The sequence below is a fragment of the Oryx dammah genome, unplaced genomic scaffold (assembly GCF_014754425.2).
Source record: "Oryx dammah isolate SB20612 unplaced genomic scaffold, SCBI_Odam_1.1 HiC_scaffold_27, whole genome shotgun sequence".
NCBI classification, from domain to species: domain Eukaryota; kingdom Metazoa; phylum Chordata; class Mammalia; order Artiodactyla; family Bovidae; genus Oryx; species Oryx dammah.
The window spans coordinates 56,291,495-56,310,769 of NW_024070211.1; the positions used below are offsets into that span (position 1 = coordinate 56,291,495).

General features: G+C 33.1%; 1 protein-coding gene across 4 annotated transcripts in view; it reads right to left on the reverse strand.

Annotated features, from left to right (window-relative positions):
* Nucleotides 1–19,275, reverse strand: part of GLS (glutaminase) — an 89,162-nt gene that overhangs the window by 42,125 nt on the left and 27,762 nt on the right. For 3 of the 4 annotated variants that reach the window (XM_040228911.1, XM_040228912.1, XM_040228913.1), the window contains exons 6-12: nt 18,753–18,916; nt 14,737–14,795; nt 7,103–7,135; nt 6,959–7,017; nt 3,639–3,705; nt 3,037–3,087; nt 364–540 (exon numbers count right to left, since the gene is read on the reverse strand). In XM_040228911.1, coding sequence (XP_040084845.1) covers nt 364–540; nt 3,037–3,087; nt 3,639–3,705; nt 6,959–7,017; nt 7,103–7,135; nt 14,737–14,795; nt 18,753–18,916 — 610 coding nt within the window. Of the gene's footprint in view, nt 1–363; nt 541–3,036; nt 3,088–3,638; nt 3,706–6,958; nt 7,018–7,102; nt 7,136–8,535; nt 11,860–14,736; nt 14,796–18,752; nt 18,917–19,275 lie in introns of those variants that run through there. The other variant, XM_040228914.1, reaches the window with a different exon arrangement.

The window sequence follows — 19,275 nt, forward strand, 5'->3', positions numbered from 1 at the left end:
AAACAAAGATGCCAAACACCACAGTTATGCATGCACTCTTTCTGAACTTAAAGAATTCCTGAGGTACCTAATCACCACAATATTAAATATTAGTAACTAAAAGTAAAGTCTGTACTAAGCTTCTACAGTGAAATGCCTTAAAATAAAAATGAAAAGTACCTATAGATTAAACCTCTGGTTCTTAAGAACATAGACTGCTTAACTCTATTTTTTACTAATTCTGCAACAAATTAACCTTGAGAACAAGCCTCTCTCTCAAAAATTAATGGACAGGTCTAGAGGCAAAGTTCAAACTACATCTTAAAAAGAAGCTAGTCTAGACTAGTTTCCTGCCAGAGAAATTAAGATCAAACAATTACTTACATGGAAAGCAAACTGCCCTGAGAAATCATACATGCCACAGGAATGCATCAAACTGAGTGTATTTCGAACTGCTTCAGGACTCAGTACTCGTTCACCAGTGATTGGGCAGAAGCCACCATTAGCCAGTGTTGCTGCCATCACACTAGCTGACTCACAAGTTACTTCAATGGAGCATAGCTAAAAGAAAGAAAAAATTAAATGCTAAAAATTTAGACTCACATTATTTTGGTACAGTTGACAATCTATTTTATCTAGTATTTCATAGAGATCTGAAATCTTTTTTCCAAAGGGATAATCTGATGTCATTACACAAAGATTTAAATTTGAACAATGTTCCAGCCCCTTTAACGTTTCTCCTAATTCACCAGTTATTCAGTCTTTCAATGGCAGAGCTAGGATAGGAAGAGCCAGACCTTTAGCACTAAGAACTGTAAACTGTCTCATATGTGATATTCAAGCTTGTTTAAATATTGATGCTTTCTGTAGGATATATAAACATAATTATTTTTAACTCAACAGGGCAAAAAAGAGGGATGACCTATTTTTAAAATAAAGCAACATACATCAGTATTATGATAGTTAGCATCTACATGAAAAATTCCTACTCTAAGGAAAAAAATGTCTGACATCTTGCCTATAATAAAGCTCAGTATTCTCACATGGCAACACACAAAGGACTACAGGGGAAAAAATCTAAGTTCTAGCCTGAATGCTCCGTGTGCCTAAACCAAATTTGTTGCTTTCACACTGTTTATTAACTTTCAAATAGCTGTTTGATATTGACTATGATTTCTGGATATGGTATAATGAATTAAAAAAAGCAAAGTCCAAGCACACTGTATTTTGCATTCCAATATAATCAAAATAATGGAAATAGTTTACCACACCAAATCCAAATTTACCCATAAAACTAAAACAATAAATAAATGCTGCTTTAATTTCATTAACAGCAACCAAAACTGAGGCAAAAGTGGAAGAGAAAGAGAAGATAGGAAGAAGAAAAGACTGAGCTCTCAGCTTACAATATTCCTACTCCTAATTCAAGATCTGTCAGAGGCACAAAAGGGTTTGGAAATAGCAATAAGGGAAACTAATTAACTGCAATGAATCAGAATTGATTAGGGGCCACTTTTTGACTGGTTTTTACTTTTGCCTCATTATATTAAAACCCCTTCTCTATTTCTCCAGAACTACTGAATCTACCTATAACACAGACCCACACAGCAAACTTATCATAAAGTTGATTTAATAATAAGCTTTCTAAAAGAAAAAAATATTTGAACTCAAATGACCAATTCCTAATTTATAATTAGTATTAATGGAAATTTTGTTTGTCATAAGGTGATACTTGCAATTCAACAAAACCCAATTTAAAAGTACTCTCCTGGTACCCTGACAGATGTTCAGTTAGATGCAGTCCTTCTCCAAAAGAGCAATTATATTTTCCATGGCTGTCTCCTGATTTGTGCCCTGAAGTATGAAATATCACAGTAGATTACTAGTACCTAAGCTATAACAGTCAAATATGTGTAATAAAGGAAAAGAAACTTTAACATATGGAAGAAATCCATACAGGCTAGGGAAAAAATAAGGGCCACTGGATAAATATGACACTGAACTTAATATAACATGTTATAGCCTCAAAGAAACTTCATATACATCTTATGAACTCATCCATGTAATGCAGGAAATTAGATCAAGCTTATGCCACAGATAATGAAACCAAGGTTCAGCAGCTGAAACTAAGTCACATGGCTAAAAAGTGGCCAGGTTAGATTTTGATTTTCTGTTGACAGTCTGGATTCCCAAGTCATAGTTCTTCACACTGGGCAGGTGACAAGCTGAGACTTGGATTTCTATCAATATCAACTTCATTATCAACTTTCCTTACTTTTCTTTTCCTTACTTTTCTTTAAGATTACTAAAAGGTTTAAATTAAAGAAGCTTAAAAATAAAGCCAGGAAAATGTTAGGTGACACAGAAATTAACAATAATTAGTTACTATGTAGCTACTAAGTACACTACAAACTCATTAGAAGCACCAATGGATCACTTCTTGGCTAAGATCAAGTATAGAAGCACCAATGGTATTAAATCTGTAAGAATGAACTGAAAACATGACAGGAGGTAAAGGATTCCTTCTTCTAAGGAAGACTATCTTAACTTCAATTCTGTACCACGGAAGATACGTAAACAGTCCTCTCCCCCATGAATATGGAAAGCTACTTTAACTTATTAGAAAATCCACTATGTGACACTGTAGAAATGAACTAAACAGAGAATATGTCACTTTAGAATGCTGAATGTGAACTTTTTGATAAAGAAATAAGTAACTCTTTCAAAGAAAAATTTAAAACTAAGAAAACAGTGCTCAAGTTTATAATAAAAAGATGCAACTGCTGGAGCTGTACATTAGTTTTCATACTCCTTAAATGTAATGTTTTTATAGAAAAAAACATTTCCCTGTTACATTCTGAGATATTACAGGCATAAGATTGCATTTAACAAGGACTTTTTTTCTAAAGTTAATAAGAAATGACTTTCTCTCGGCCTAGAGCCAAGATTTCAGAGACATCTCTATTCTGCAAAATGTGACACATTATATACATATATACATAGTGGATATATACATATCCACTTATATACATAGTTCATACAGTTAAAGTAAGTTACCTGGAAATAGAAGTCCAATATACCAACCATGTCTGTGCCTTCTGGGAAACACTGAAAAAATAAATGGGCAATTGAAAGCACAGGCACACAGGAAAAAAATGCACACAAACAAGATACATGGAGATTAAACTTAAAATATACACACATTTCATTCTAATTGAGAACAAAATAGGACACAATCTATAAAAGAGTGCAAACAAAATAATGAAGAATAAATCAAAATAATATCACATATATATTTCAAGATACTAGTTTAACTGACAATAATAAATTGATTCATTATTCATGAACCAAATTACTGGACCAGACACTTAAAATTTAAAAATCAAGTATAACCGACAACAGTCAAGGGTTATACTTTTGAAAAATAAACCAATCCTTACGCAAAATCTGCATTAATATAATTAGGCAAATATTTGAATGGTACCAAATATAACCTGCTTGAATAATATTAATACTTTGATAGTATTAATTCAAGAGTGTTTTGCAAAACCTTCTGCATGTTAGTTATAGGCAGTTATTTAAAAGCTATTGTTTTTAGTATACATCTCTTATTTTATTAAATGAAAGAATAATCTGAAAAAGAAGCAAAATTCAAAAACCTTTTTTTCCTTTAAGTAATATCCTATTGCAAAATTTCGATCTCCACTTTCTCTTTCAGACTGAAACCTAGAAGAAAAAAAAAACACATTTGCTCTATTTATATACATACCCTCTGTAAAAGCATGATTGTTCTGTAGGTTAATCTATATAGCAAAGTGCAGTATAAAAAACACCGACCCTTAGAAAGAGTCAAGGCTGCTGGGTTCTAGTCCCAGTTCTGTCAACAGGGCAGCTATGTGGCCTTGGGCATGTCATTTAAGTAATAATTCTTTCTGCATTAATTTTCGCAGTTGTAAAAGAACTGAAATGAACTAGGCCCTTTCTAGTCTTCATATTTTGTGACTTAAGTTAATTTTTAAATTACCAAATATTCAATTATTAAAATTTACTATTAGTATCTTCTGGCTCCCCTAAAAGAACAGTAGTCAATTTCAACTGAGGGAATCTGTGGAAATTTAACTAAGAGAGACACATGAGTTGGGCCTAACAGCATTTGTTGGATTAACAAATTTCTGGGGAGTCTGGGCAGTGGCAAATAATACAGTATGAACAAAGTTATAAAAGACAGGACTTCACTGAAGGATGCAAATATTCTGATGTGTCTGGGAAAGTTTCATGGAAAAGAGTGGAAAAATACCAAACCAACAAAGGAGACTAAACCCAAATTATCAAGATTCAGTTCAGTTCAGTCGCTCAGTCGTGTCTGACTCTTTGCGATCCCATGAATTGCAGCATGCCAGGCCTCCCTGTCCATCATCAACTCCTGGAGTCCACCCAAACCCATGTCCATTGAGTCGGTGATGCCATCCAACCATCTCATCCTCTGTCATCCCCTTTTCCTCCTGCCCTCAATCTTTCCCAGCATCAGGGTTTTTTAAATGAGTCAGCTCTTCGCATGAGGTGGCCAAAGTATTGGAGTTTCAGCTTCAACATCAGTCCTTCTAATGAACACCCAGGACTGATCTCCTTTAGGATGGACTGGTTAGATCTCCTTGCAGTCCAAGGAACTCTCAAGAGTCTTCTCCAACACCACAGTTCAAAAGCACCAATTCTTTGGCATTCAGCTTTCTTTATAGTCCAACTCTCACATCCATACATGACCACTGGAAAAACCACAGCCTTGACTAGACAGACCTTTGTTGGCAAAGTAATGTCTCTGCTTTTGAATATGCTGTCTAGGTTGGTCATAACTTTCCTTCCAAGGGGTAAGCGTCTTTTAATATCCAGATTGATAAATACTAAAAAGTGCAATGGCTCCCGATTACCTACAAAATGAAAGCTTGAACGCTTTCAAGTTACCTTATCAGGTCTACATTTTAGAAGGATAATTCTGCCATCAGTTTGGTAAAGGAGAAAAAGAAAGGATGAATGATTTTATTAGGAGACTACTGTTAATGAGAGCTACAGGAGTTCTCAACTAGGCAGTGATGATAGGAATGGAAGGAGAGGTACGATCAAATATAAGAGCACTTGGGCAATCTTCCAGCCAAATGGGAAGAGGAAAAACAGGGTAAAGTTTGGTACAAATCCTAGATTTCTAGCACAGTCTACAGAAAGGATGGCAATATCAACTGACATGGGGATCCCTAGAGAAAACAGCAGTTTGGGAAGTACCACATTTGTCTGTGGTACATTTGAAAGCTCAACCTCGAAGAGTTCAGAAGGCTGCTACTTAAAGAGCAACTATATGTGACATTCTTATTACTGATCAGGGGTGGACAGCTCCTTCTAACTGCATATCTGAATATTTCCATGGTCAGAAAAACAATGCTGGATATGACAAAGTTCTTGGAAATGAACCTGTCAACTTGCCATACTTGGCGACTAGCTATTTTCAGGAATGATCACAGTGCCTAACACATAGTTCTGTTCATCAAACATTGTATCAGGTACTTACTATCCACTAGATAACAGGAATACAGAAATGCTTTGGAAGATACTCTATCCAGGAATTAAGGAGGTCAAAGTCTAATGGCAATGATGAGACAAAAAGAGACAGAATCGTAGAATAAGTTCAATAAAATACAGTTATATGAGAGCACAGAAGAAAGGTGAGATGAGATTAATAAAAAAAACTTCCTGGGAAAGACACTCAGCTGATGAATAAAAGTTGGTAAGACAGACAACATGAAATACAAAGCAACATCTAGTTTAGTTTTCATGCCAAAATGTTTAAGCCTTGTCTAATCACTAGGAAACAATCCTATTCAATTCAAAATGGGGAATGCCAATGGGCCAGATCTGGTCCATGCTTTTACAAATGAAGTTTTTGGAAACAAATCCTCACAATGTTTATTGCTTGCTTTCCTACTAAAACAGTAGAGCTGAGTAGTTGCAACAGAGACCATATGGCCCACAAATACAAAATATTTACTATCTAGTCCTCCTTCACAGAAAAAGTTAATTTATGTTCCATTGAGAAGACAAAAAAAAAAAAAGCCATTTAATAAAATTTTAAAAAGCAAGGGTCTAGGTTAGGAGGACTGTTCCATTTTAAAAAGACAAAAAACTACCTCACATATATGTATATTTATATACATGTACATGTATGTGTGTGAAGAGATGCACACTTGTTTTGAATTGTCCATCTAACGAGAGAAACAGGTTGAGAAAAAAGCAAATGAGACAAAATATGGATCCAAAAATATAAGTGAAAGATGTCCAGATTTTCATTATTTGTTGTTTCAACTTTTCTATAGATTTCTAAATTTCAAAATAAAATGTTGGGGCAAAAATCAAGTTAGCCAGGCACAGACAGATTACAAGAGGGAAGATAAGCATTACAGGCAAAGAAAAAATAGAGAAAGTGCCAGTCAGTTGACATAAATTAAGGGTCTCTTCTAATTATATGCTTTCTCACAAGAAGTTTATAAAAAAGTAGTTAAAGGTATTTTAAGTGTTCTCCCTCAGGTGATTTAGAAATCACACATTTCTAATGACCAAATTCTAAGTATTTGTTCACTGATGTGTGTGTGTGTGTGTGTATGCGTGCTAAGCTCCTTCAGCCATGTCCGACTCTTTGCAACCCTATGGACTGTAGCCCACCAGGCTCCTCTGTCCATGGGACTCTCCAGGCAAGAATAATGGGTTGCCATGCCCTCCTCCAGGGGATTTTCCCAACCCAGGGATTGAACCCGCATCTCTTATGTCTCCTGCATTGGCAGGAGGATTCTTTACCATCTGAGCTACCAGGGAACACACTGAAGTATATATACATTAAGTCAGAAAAGAGTATTTAAAATAAGTTCTGTAGCCTAGATTTTAAAAATTTCATGAGATCTAACCTATCACAAAAGCCTAAATCAAAAACAAGACTCACGTTGCATTACTGAATCCAACATATTCATTACCAGCCATCTTATTCAAAAACTGCATTACCTATAAACCAAAATGAGAAACTATTAGTAATCAAAAAACAAAACAGAGAATGTAGCATGAAAACTGAGTTCTATATTATACTTACATAGTCAAATTTTTCAGCATTATTCACTCCTTGCTGCAAAGAAATGAGACATAAATGTTATTATAGACTCCATCACAGTTAAGCTTTAAGTGAATATTATATTAAAATTCCAAACTGCTATCTTTATAATTAATATTCTGTGCATTAGTACTTTTAAATCTAGGTAATACTCATAAGGTAATTTAATATTTATATAAACTTTTTTTTACATGTCCCTACATTAATACCTGCATGTTGAGAATGGATCTGAATTACAAAGGGAATGCTTTATTTTAAGTATAACTTCCCAACCCAAAGTTACAGAATTTTAAATACAAGTCCCTCAAATCCCCTTATCTTTCATAATACCATAATCTGCTAGAATGTATGTTATTATTTGATTTCACATTTTAAAAAGACTTAAAATAAAGTTTCACCCTTAGCAAAGAATTAAGCATATATATATTATGGTTTTCAATTAAGAACAACCTACTTATATTTCCAAAATATAAGTAGAAATACTTGTATTTCTTAAACCTTAAGCCAGTATTAGAGTTAGAAAATAAGTTATGTTGCAAAACTAATCTTTTACAATGCTAGTATATGTATATATTCTGGATACACTTTACTAATGTAGAGAGATTCTACCTTTAATATCTCACTTATTATAGCAATACTTGAACTAAAAAAAATCTATTTCACAGTCTAAAAAAATTAGCTAAATTTGTATTTAGCATTATGCCAATTCAGAGAATGGAGGATGTATTGTTTCATCACTTCTATTTCTGACAAGTTAGCTGCTACTGCAAATGTCAATAGGAAAAATCTATGTAATGTAGATCAGTTCAAGTAGCCAAATGGTTTCGTTTTACCTCGGCGAAGTTTACAAAGCAGTAAGTTGTAGATCTGAAATCAAACGTATTAATTGGTGATATGCACCCAAAAGAAACAATACATCTCTAATTTTTAAAACAAGTTTAAAATGAAGTAATTTAACAACTAAATTTGAAAACTGGAAAATTTTAACTTTGCCATCAAAAAACCCAAAACAATACAATTTAAACTTTTATTACAAGGGGATGGGGGGAAGTACCAGAGTATTATTTAATTGAATAAAGCCAGGTTCATTCTCCACTGTACAAGTGGATTAGGATGTGGCTGATAATCTGAAAACTTAACAAATCAACTTATTTGAGAAAGAATGTGCAATCACATATACAAATCAGTAGCTGGAAAGACCACCACACTATTTCTTCAAAATCAGGAATTAACAAAGCTTAAACAAGTTAAGGCTAATATAGTTACAGCCATACTGTAATCACTATCTATGTATTTCCTCTAAAGTGTCCTTTGACATATTATAAGTTTTATTTCTTTATAATACACCAGAAATCAAAATGTAGAAATGTAACTCCAAAGCTGTTCAATGAAAAATAATTAAAAGAAGAAATTACCAACTTCATTGAACTGTTGCAGTTGTCAAAATATTCCATAGATCCTAATGCTGTAAAATATGTAACAACATTTAAACCACAAAAACCTTTTCAACCTTTGAAAAAGCACAAAAAACAACTCTTTTGGAAAAAATTGTCAGCATTTGCATTGGGATGTCACATGGATAATTACTGGTTATACAATTAATCAATGTAAAATAAACAAATTATATTGAACTATCATTCTTTGACCTAAACTGTACTCTTTGTTTAGCTGTCAAGTTTAATTTTTAAAAAAAACAAACACTGTCTCAACTCTTGACTATAGTCACCTTCTTGATCTACTTTGCAGCTTACTAAACTAATGTACAATTAGGTTTTACTTCTATGCTATTTTTCAGAAACAACTGGTATTTTTAAGAAGCAACTGATATTTGTCAATGTCTATCATCATATAACATTTTAGTAAACTATCTGAAATGTTTTGGCAGATTATGTAAACAGGCAAAATATCTAAATGATTGTGTTGACTCAAGAAATCTCTACTCAAAACTTCCCCATTTAATCATAAAAGTACTTGATTAATGTTTCTTTTTATTATTTACCTAGAAATAGCACTTAAGTTGATAAAATGTATTTGCCCCTGTCATCTCTTGTAAAGGTTTCATGTACCCCAGGGATATATGGAATCTAGTAATCATTATGTCATTTTAATTTTGAAGATTTTACAGCATAAAGTTTATTTGCACAGTTGTTAGAAAAAAACACACATACACATACCAAATAACCTAGAGTAAATCCTACCCCTGTACCATCCCGCCAAAGCAAAACAAACTGTTTAAAAAAAATCATTTCTCCAGTAGCGGGATATAGTAGGGTGAAGGAACAAATGTTATGAAACTTAAAGCCAGGAATGGGTGTATGGCAGCTGGTTATACTATTGTTTATTTTGTGTTATGTTTGAAATTTTTCATATAAAGTTAAAGGAAAAATGTTTATTTGTTAATAATTCCCCACAATAATTACGAAACTGTTCCTTTAGAATATTTTTTAAATAGTAACTGATTTTTAATTAGTTCATTTAAGAGTGAAAATTTTAATTGTTAGAATAAAAAGTTTAATTTTCTTATTTTGAATTTTTATAGATATAAAAGTTGAGAAATCTTGCTGACAACAGATGAGTAAATGGAAATCAGAAAGCTTTTAACAATGTCATTCAATCCTTTGCACATTTATCTCATTACACACAAAGGTCACACAGTAAAATATATCTTCAAAAATTACACCTAATGTTCTTATTAACTAACAACTTGATCAGATCCTCTTCCCTTTTGCTGAAACCAAACACTGGAAACAACCTGGTATATAAGATTTGTTCCCAGTCATTATAGTGCTTACAGTAATTCACATCAGCAATACCATAACTACAGTCTTTCAAAATGTTCTCTTCTGATGGTGACCAAGAAGCTTTTACAATCTGAGGCAGTATACCACAGTAAAATTGGGGACCTGAAAAGTATGCCTTTCTTTTGGAAAATGTGGGGAAAACTGGACCAAAGACAGATTAATTTTAAGAAAAGGCACAAAAGGAAACAGACTTGGAAACTGATAGTTTCAGTATTAATGCCCCTTTATATCTTGGAAAAATATTCCCATGCCCAGGGACATGTTTATTTCAGTGTTACGTCACTGTACAAGCATTATTAGATAAATATCTTTATATTATATACAGTAGGAAAACATAAAAAAGATACGTTGGACAAAATGTATTTACCGAAACATCTAATCCATTTACCCCAAGACTTTGAAAAAGCAAGCCATATGGTTTGAAAAGGTTAGTAATCAGACCCTGAGATCAGAAATTTTTTTGATAAATGTATCTATCAAGTTAAAAGAATTTACATTCCATTGAGGAAAACTTTTATGAATAAAGATTTAATAAAGAAGTTTTAACACTGGCCATTAAAATTTGATAAAGAGTTTTAACACTGGCTATTAAAAGAACTAATATAAATATATTGGAGTAGTTTTATAACCTGTTTTTGCAATATACTCATTAACTGAATCATGTACTATACATCACAATACAGGTGAAATATCACTAAAAACAGGGACATGTGCCAATAAATTTAATATTACTCATTTAAAGTCAACACATTAATCACAATTTTGTAAATCACTTGATTCATTCATGAAGTATGGAGGTATAGAAGCCAACTGAAAATTAAATTGAAAAGGAAAAAAGACATAGAAGAAAAAGGCAAAAAGAGGTAACTAAAAATGATTTTATAAAACATTTAGCTTAATCTAGCCAAAGAAAATGCTTTAAAGTTAAATAATAGGTGGAGGATTAATATAGATTACATGTAAAAAATACTGTTCTAAATCTAGTACTTCCATGGATTAACCCTAAAAATAAAGTAACAGAAAAGTGAATTATATTGACACCATTTACCAACCCCAAGCGTATCTACTGATATAAACATGAAATAAATATACGTTGATTACAATCCTTTCTTATTAATGTTATCAAGTTCAAGGCATCGTCCATTGCACCCCAGAGTCACAAATTGCCTGCCGTGTAACAAGTGATGGTCAACATGACTAAATCGAACATTCCATACATACTAACTAAATTTGCCTTGCTTTTTTATGGAGCATGATTAATTTTTTTAAAAAAAAGACAGGAAAAAACCTCCAAAATTTTAAACTCAAAAATACTTTGGACTAAAAAAAAAAAAAGAGAAATCAAGTTATTCAAATGACAAAAACCAGAAACTACCAGTAGAACTGAGGTACAAACATATAAGACAATGCAATTTACTCTTTACCTTTAAAATAAAAAAGCAGAAGTGCGATAATTTTAATACATTGCCCTAATTTTCCCACCCAGCCTTCAAATTATTACAAGATCTTAACTTTCAAACTGAAACTGAGATTAAAAAATAATGTAAGGATACTGCTGTTTCATCCAGAACAACTGTGCTTTCAAATTTATTTTTACTGTTTCCTTTAAGTTAAACAACCACATTATCATCATCATCAAATATAACAAACTGCATCAAAAAGTATTCCTTTAAGTTTAGCAGCTACCACAGAGAGAAAGAGGTTAGCACCTTCATGGTTTTTTAAATTATGTGCATTTTAAGTACAAAAATGACATTTTCTTTTATGAAGGTATTTACCTATATAGCTTTGTTTAAAATTTTAAATATTGGAGTTTTCCTACAAGTTTAGTAGTTAAGAATTTATGCAACAGGTTCCTTCTGTCCAAATCCTCCTTTTTTCCACAATCTGCTAATCCTTTTGAACATCTGCTCTGCCTCTTCCCCCATTTCCTGAGGATCACCACCAATCCTACAAGGAAAAAATATCAATACTACAAAATTATGAAATAAAGAGTCTTACTAAAGACTCTACTAATTTATGTGTTTGGGGGCACGGGGATAACATGAAGAAAATATTTTAATAGCACCATAATAAAGTCTTGAATTTTGAAAGAAAGAATAACCTTAAGGTCATCAGTTAAAAAACAAAATTCACATTGAGTAGCCACTGTATAAGAGCCACACTTCAGGTACTCAAAGTGTAAGCTCCTTGATAAGAGGCCTAGTTCCTTACAGATAACAAGCACTGACTAATGTCCAAAGAATGACTATACACACTCACTAAAAATGAGACTGACTTCTAATTCAATAAACTGGTATCTTTCGTATAAGTGAAATAAGGAAAATAATATTTCTAAACTTTTTAGACAATCTAACTATGCCAGGTAAAGACGAAGATGTCATCAAGAAAACAGCAAACAGTTACGTTAAAAATGGCAGAGTGAATTTGAATGAACAGCAAACAGAAAATCAGGAGATTTAGCTTAAGCCAAGTCCACTGCTGTTAGAACCTATCAAGTCTATTTCCTCATTTTACCTATTTAGTAAGAGGGCTGAGCTTGAAAACCCCTTCAGCTATGGTTTTATTACTTTAGCTTCAACTACCAATTCATAAATATTATGTGATCATATAATCTGCAGAGATCACAGACAGGTGTTTGTAAAAGTTTTGACTTCTTTTTTTAAAAAGAGTCCAAGAAAAGTATTATATTCTGGGACAATTTTACATAGAGGTATGTCAAGCTTACCCCTCCAAGATTTAGATGAACTTCATTAAAAAAAAAAACAAAAAAAACATAAAACTTGTGAAACACCATCTAAAAATAAAACAAAAAAATTCAAAGAAAGTGACCTTAAATATGAACCATATCCCAAAGCTTCATTTCCAACTTTGTCAGTAAATTTTTCTAAATTTAAAATTTCTGATCAAATTTGTAAAGACAAGATGACTCAGTTAAATGCACAGTTACATACAACCACACTTATGCTGTGTATGTGTGTTTTTTGAACTGTTTCTCAGTACTTATATTAATGTGGCTCAATATATAATTTATGGCATGTGACTGAACATGGTAAGTGAAACTTATAAAGTAACGATGTGGTATGACCAGACATGCATTTCTCACATGCAGCATTTCAGTGTAGTATATTAAGCCCATGAATCATTAAACAAAAGATGTTTAACTGCATGCAGTTAAGCAAGACTGCTATTAATCATTTACATATGTCCTTTCTTGAAAATACTATTGGTGTGCTATGTTACTCTCTCTCCAGTGTAAAAGTTCTTAAACTGAGATCCAGGGTCAGCTTCAAAGGGTCTGTGAACTCCCTACGGTTCATATAAAATCATGGTATGTGAACATTTTTTCTGGAAGACCCAAAAAAGGGTTAGAACCATTCTAGTGGTTTTCTCATCAACCACTAATGCATACCTTTTATTATCATAACTTTCCTTACTTCTAATTTAAGTTACATGTTCAAATCTGAACAGTTATTAATGAAACTTTTCTCTCACTGTAGTATTTCATTGTAAGGGTGCATTTACTGGTGTATACCTCACATTGTACTGTAAACTACCTGAAGGCATGACTATGCCTATCATATACTCATAACTTTTTAATAAACATAGTTTTGTTCATCTCAAACTGACAACTCTTCTCTTATATTAAACAGCAACAAATAACTAGAGGTTATAATGGGCAAACTGAAAATTTTTATAGCCTAAAATTACTTATATTAAAAAATAATACTTGGCTATATAATATCTACGTCACTGGAGTTACAAGGATTAAGCGGCCAGTACTTACGAAGCATTTGCTCCAAAATAACAACATATACATTCTTAAGATACTACTCTTCTATTTTAAAGGCTTTCCCTCATGATTAACAATAAATTCATGAGAGTTAAGAAAATTTATAGCATATGATGAACTAGATGAAATTTTATTAATTGGGCCAAGGGTATAACTTATATTCAAACATTCCTTGAATAACCAAGGTATCTCATACTCAGAAATGGATCTACAAAGCCATACAGCTATGTTATCTTCAACCATGGAATAGATATGCACAGATTTACTGAAGAAAGTATATAAATGTTGCAAACACAAATGAAACATAATTGAATATAAATGAAACTTATAATTAGAAATTAAAAACCTAAGCAGTACCACAAAACAGAACCATTTTCAAATACTTATTTCAATACAACATTAGTATTTCCAATTATTAAGGCAAACTAGACACTTAACAAGGAAACATACAGTGTAAACAAACCAAAGAGTAGGAAAAATAAAACAACTTAATAATTGGAATAAATCTTGCCTACGATTCAAGTAAAACAAATGAAACAAGTTCAAATGAAAATTGTGATTACAGTTTATGAAAGTCAAGGACTTGAGAATATTCAAGGGTAAATGTACTTTGTTTTTAACACAAAGTACCAGAACATTTGTCCCTACATATGCTGATGACAAACATCAAATAGTAACATGCTGTTAATTCTGTTTACATCTGTTCATTCTAGAAGAGCCAAAAAGAGAAAGAAAAAAATATTAAAACTTTAAGAAGAAAAACTGTGACTACTGTTCAACAGAAACTTCTTTTTGAATTTCTGCCAGATCTTCAGGTCAAGAGTAAGTGTCAGAATTTATAATGAGTCATCTGTTTTCAGTTTTGCCCTTGAAATTACATCATTTATTTTGAAATAAATAAAAATTCTAACCTTATACCATAAGATTAACACCAAAAGAAAACTTTTCACAGTTCTACATAAGGTTCATATTTATGCCTTAGTATTTAAAAATATTACTAGATTAAAACATCAACAGTTTACCTTTATTAATGAAGTCACAACAATTGCTCCAGCATTTACCATAGGATTGTGTGGTTTATCTGAAAAATATAAAAGCAACAGAATTATGTTAAGTACCTGATACCACTTTCTGTGATGCAGTTACTTCCCATGAACATACACCTGTTTTCTTTATATAAGCCACTATTACAATTCTTTTTGGGGGTGGGAGGTAGAAAGTAGAGGAATGCAATTAAGTCTTTACACATCAAACCAGTAATACACTTCTCAGAAGCTACTATAATTATACAGGCAAACAAAGATTCAGACACAGAAAGACAGTGAATAGTGGTATAAGAGCACATTCAAATTTCCTAACTATGCCATTTACTAGCTATTTGATCCTGGGCAAGTAACTGAATTTCACTGTGCCTCAATTCTCCCATCTCTAAACAGCACCAATATCTCAGCAAATCATAGTACTTGAATGAATTAAATAAAACACATGAAATGTTCCGGCACGTCACTAAGCAATCAAATAGTACTACTATTAAAAATCACCTTGGAAAAAGCATATCTAGTGTGGACCCAATTTTCCTTTTAGAAAGTATTTTACTTTCTTATTTATGTGTATATATATGTACATGCTCAGTCAATCAGTCATGTTCCAACTCTTTGCCACCCCATGAACTGCAGCCCACTAGCCTCCTCTGTCCATGGGGATCCTCCAGGTAAGAATACTGGAGTGGGCTACCATTTTCTTCTCCACATACACATGCAGAAAAAGAAAACACAAACAAGTAATACATATAGGATAAAAAGATTACAGGGTATTTAAGTTGTTTTGTCCATGCTTTCTATATTTCCTGACAATAAGGAAGTATTTTGTATAATTAAAAAATTACTTAAAATTTAACTTCACCCCAAATCCTACCTCTTCCAATTCTTCCAACAAAGAGAATTTTAAAGTCTCAGCTGATTATATTGTCATTTACAGTATAGCACAAATGCCAAACAGGGGCACTAGAAGCATTTACTTGAAAACATAATTCCTAATCTATCTGTTTGTGGTAGTAACTTACTTCTTTGGGAACAAGACCCTGTCTAACTTAACACACCTAGCAGAGTTCATAACTTATTGCTACATGATTTGTCTCCTTGAATTTTAAGCAAGTTATCTCCTGTGAGATGAGTCTAGAGCTAAACAAGGAAATTCTCAACTGCTGAAGATTTCTGTATGACCCAGGAATTCCAGTCTCACTATATAACCAAGAAAAATAAAAACTTATGTGTACACAAATATTCTCAGCAGTATTACTGGTAATAGTTAAAAAAACTGAAAAACAACCCACAGCTCAAACATCCTGCCAAATGATGAATGGGTAAACAAAATGTTATAATCCATACAATGGAATATTATTCAGCAATTAAAAATGAAGTACTGACATACGCCCAACATGAAAGCACCTTAAAAACATATGCTAAAAAAAGTAAAATATGCCAGTCATAAAAGACCAAATATAAGGATTCCATGTACATAGAAAGTACAGAATAGGCAAACCCATAGAGACAGCAGGTAGATTACTAGTTTCGAGGCACAGAAGAGAAATAGAGATTGACTACTAATGAGCATAGGGTATCATTTGGGGTGATAAGCGTCCCACGATTGGTTGTTGTCATGACTATACAACTCTATCAATATACTAAAAGTCATTAAATAGTACATTTTGAATGAGTAAATTATGTGGTAGGTGAATTCTATTTCAATAAAACTGTTAAAAATATTTAATTAAAAAACAATAATGACAAAAAATTGGGTAACTTAACAGTACATTGTTCTCCTCAGTATAAGATCAACAATGTGATTTAGTAGCTAGCTCTGCTTAACATTTTGGATTATGATAATGACAAGTTTTCCAGTAGTCATGTATGGATGTGAGAGTTGGACTGTGAAGAAAGCTGAGCACCGAAGAATTGATGCTTTTGAGCTGTGGTGTTGGAGAAGACTCTTGAGAGTCCCTTGGACAGCAAGGAGATCCAACCAGTCCATCCTAAAAGAGATCAGTCCCGGGTATTCACTGGAAGAACTGATGCTGAAGCTGAACCTCCAATACTTTGGCCACCTGACGCAAAGGGCTGACTCATTGAAAAAGACTCTGATGCTGGGAGGGATTGCGGATAGGAGGAAAAGGGGACAACAGAGGATGAGATGGCTGGATGGGATCACCGATTCGATGGACGTGAGTCTGAGTGAACTCCAGGAGTTGATGATGGATAGGGAGGCCTGGTGTGCTGCGATTCATGGGGTCACAAAGAGTTGGACACAACTGAGCGACTGAACTGAATGGCAAGTTACAAAAGTTAAAATAAAACTTAGTACAGGAATACTGTCTAAGTAGTACAATCAGGATTTCACCTATTTCAAATTATGCTAAGAGAAGTCTGCTTTCTTTGAGATCACACCAAATGAGAATGATTACTGTCACAGAAAACCAGTACACAGCCAAAGGGAAGCCAAAAACCAAAAAATCTCCAGTATTACATCCATCTGAAAGGGAAACCACATGCAGACAGAAAGCAAAATACAGAAATCAGGCTGTGCTAAATTAGTTTATACATGTATTTGTACATATTCAAGTATCTGTCCTTTCATTTTTGACATTATCAGGTTCAGTCTCTAGGGCTCTAGAAGGTTGAAAGTGAAAGTGAAAACTGCTCTGCTACTGCTGCTGCTGCTGCTGCTAAGTCGCTTCAGTCGTGTCCAACTCTGTGTGACCCCATAGCCCACCAGGCTCCCCCGTCCCTGGGATTCTCCAGGCAAGAACACTGGAGTGGGTTGCCATTTCCTTCTTCAGTGCGTGAAAGTGAAAAGTGAAAGTGAAGTTGCTCAGTCCTGTCCAACTCTTCTCGACCCCAAGGAGCAAGAGTACTGGAGTGGGGTGCCATTGCCTTCTCCGGAAAATAGCTCAGTTGTGTCCAATTCTTTGTGACCCCATGGACTATACAGTCCATGGGATTCTCTAAGCCAGAGTACTGGAGTGGGTAAACTTTTGAAACTTCTCCAGGTGATCTTCCAAACCCAGAGATTGAACCCAGGTCTCCAAAATTGCAGGTGGATTCTTTACCAGCTGAGCCACAAGGGAAGCCACAGAATAAAAAGATTATGGTAAAATAAGAAAGAAAATGCAACAGCCCTCAAAACAAACAGAAAAATTAATAAAACAGTGAGTATAAGGCATATGCTCATTTTTCATCCAGCATAAAGAAAAACTACAAGAGTAGTCACAATCACTGAATTCCTTTACTTTTGTCTTCAATTCTATTTTAACTCAGCACATGCGGAACCTAGCATATATCCAAAGGACTAAAAAATAGAAACCAATCTATATATTGGTATTTAGATTTAAAATCTCTATCAGATCAAAGTACTATCTACCTTTGTCATCCTCTTTTTTTTTGGATTCCTCTAAAGTATTTAGACTTGTTAGTTATCCAACTATTTAAAACAAGATATTTCTTTCATATACTAAATGTTATGGAAGAGCAAAAGCAAAAACATCATCTCTACAAGGGCCACCATGAAAGCTTTTTATTATGGAAGTTTTCAAACATATATAATATACAAAAGTAGAAAGAAAAGAATACAAGTGTGCATGTACCCATCATTTAGCTTCAATGATAACTAATATTGATAACATTGATATTGATAACCAAGAAGGGTATTTTTTATAACCAGTATCATTTAGTTTCAATGCTAACCAACAAATTCCGGACACTGAGATTTTGTAAGATATTCCCCTATGGGTAGTTGTATAGTGAAAGTCTTACTTTCTGCCCTAAAACTCTCTACCTCACCCTCCAGTGGTATAAAAATGCCTAAATAAAACTATTTTTTAAAGTAAGTGATTAAACTATCTCTATGGGTTTCAAACTATTTTCATGACAAATAAAAAAGTATGAATGTTTCAAATTTTTTTCTTCTCCCCAAAAAACCCAACTACTTCGATTTACACAGGAAAATGAGATTTCTTTTTCCAAGGAATTTATATAATTCTTACCATCTTCATTTAAAAACAGCTTGTTGAACCGTAATCCACTTGGCTCTTTCCCAACATATCGATGCACATATTCTGTTCCAAGGTCATTAACAGCAATGGCATATTTCAAAGGTTTCACACAGGACTGAAGACAAAATGGAACTTTGGTATCTCCAACAGAATGCCTTATTTAAAATCAGATTTATAAAATAATTTACATCAATTGGGAAAAAATGTAATAATAACTGCAGCTGTTATTTACATGTTAATTCTAATTTACAACAGCTTTCCCATAATTCAACTACAAGTTTACTTGAACATTAAAGAATAATTAAGAATAAAGATGTTTATTTAAAAAATGCAAACATTTACAAGTACTCAAGTAAGAGACTGGCTCAAAATTATTATATAATAAGTAATGTGAAAAACTGCCTCTGAGGACAAGAGGGTATGACCCTCCTTACTTCTGTCTGGATTCTAACATAAAAAATGAACTAGTGCTTTTAGAGATTAGTCACCATTTTTTTTTACTCACATCTTTAAT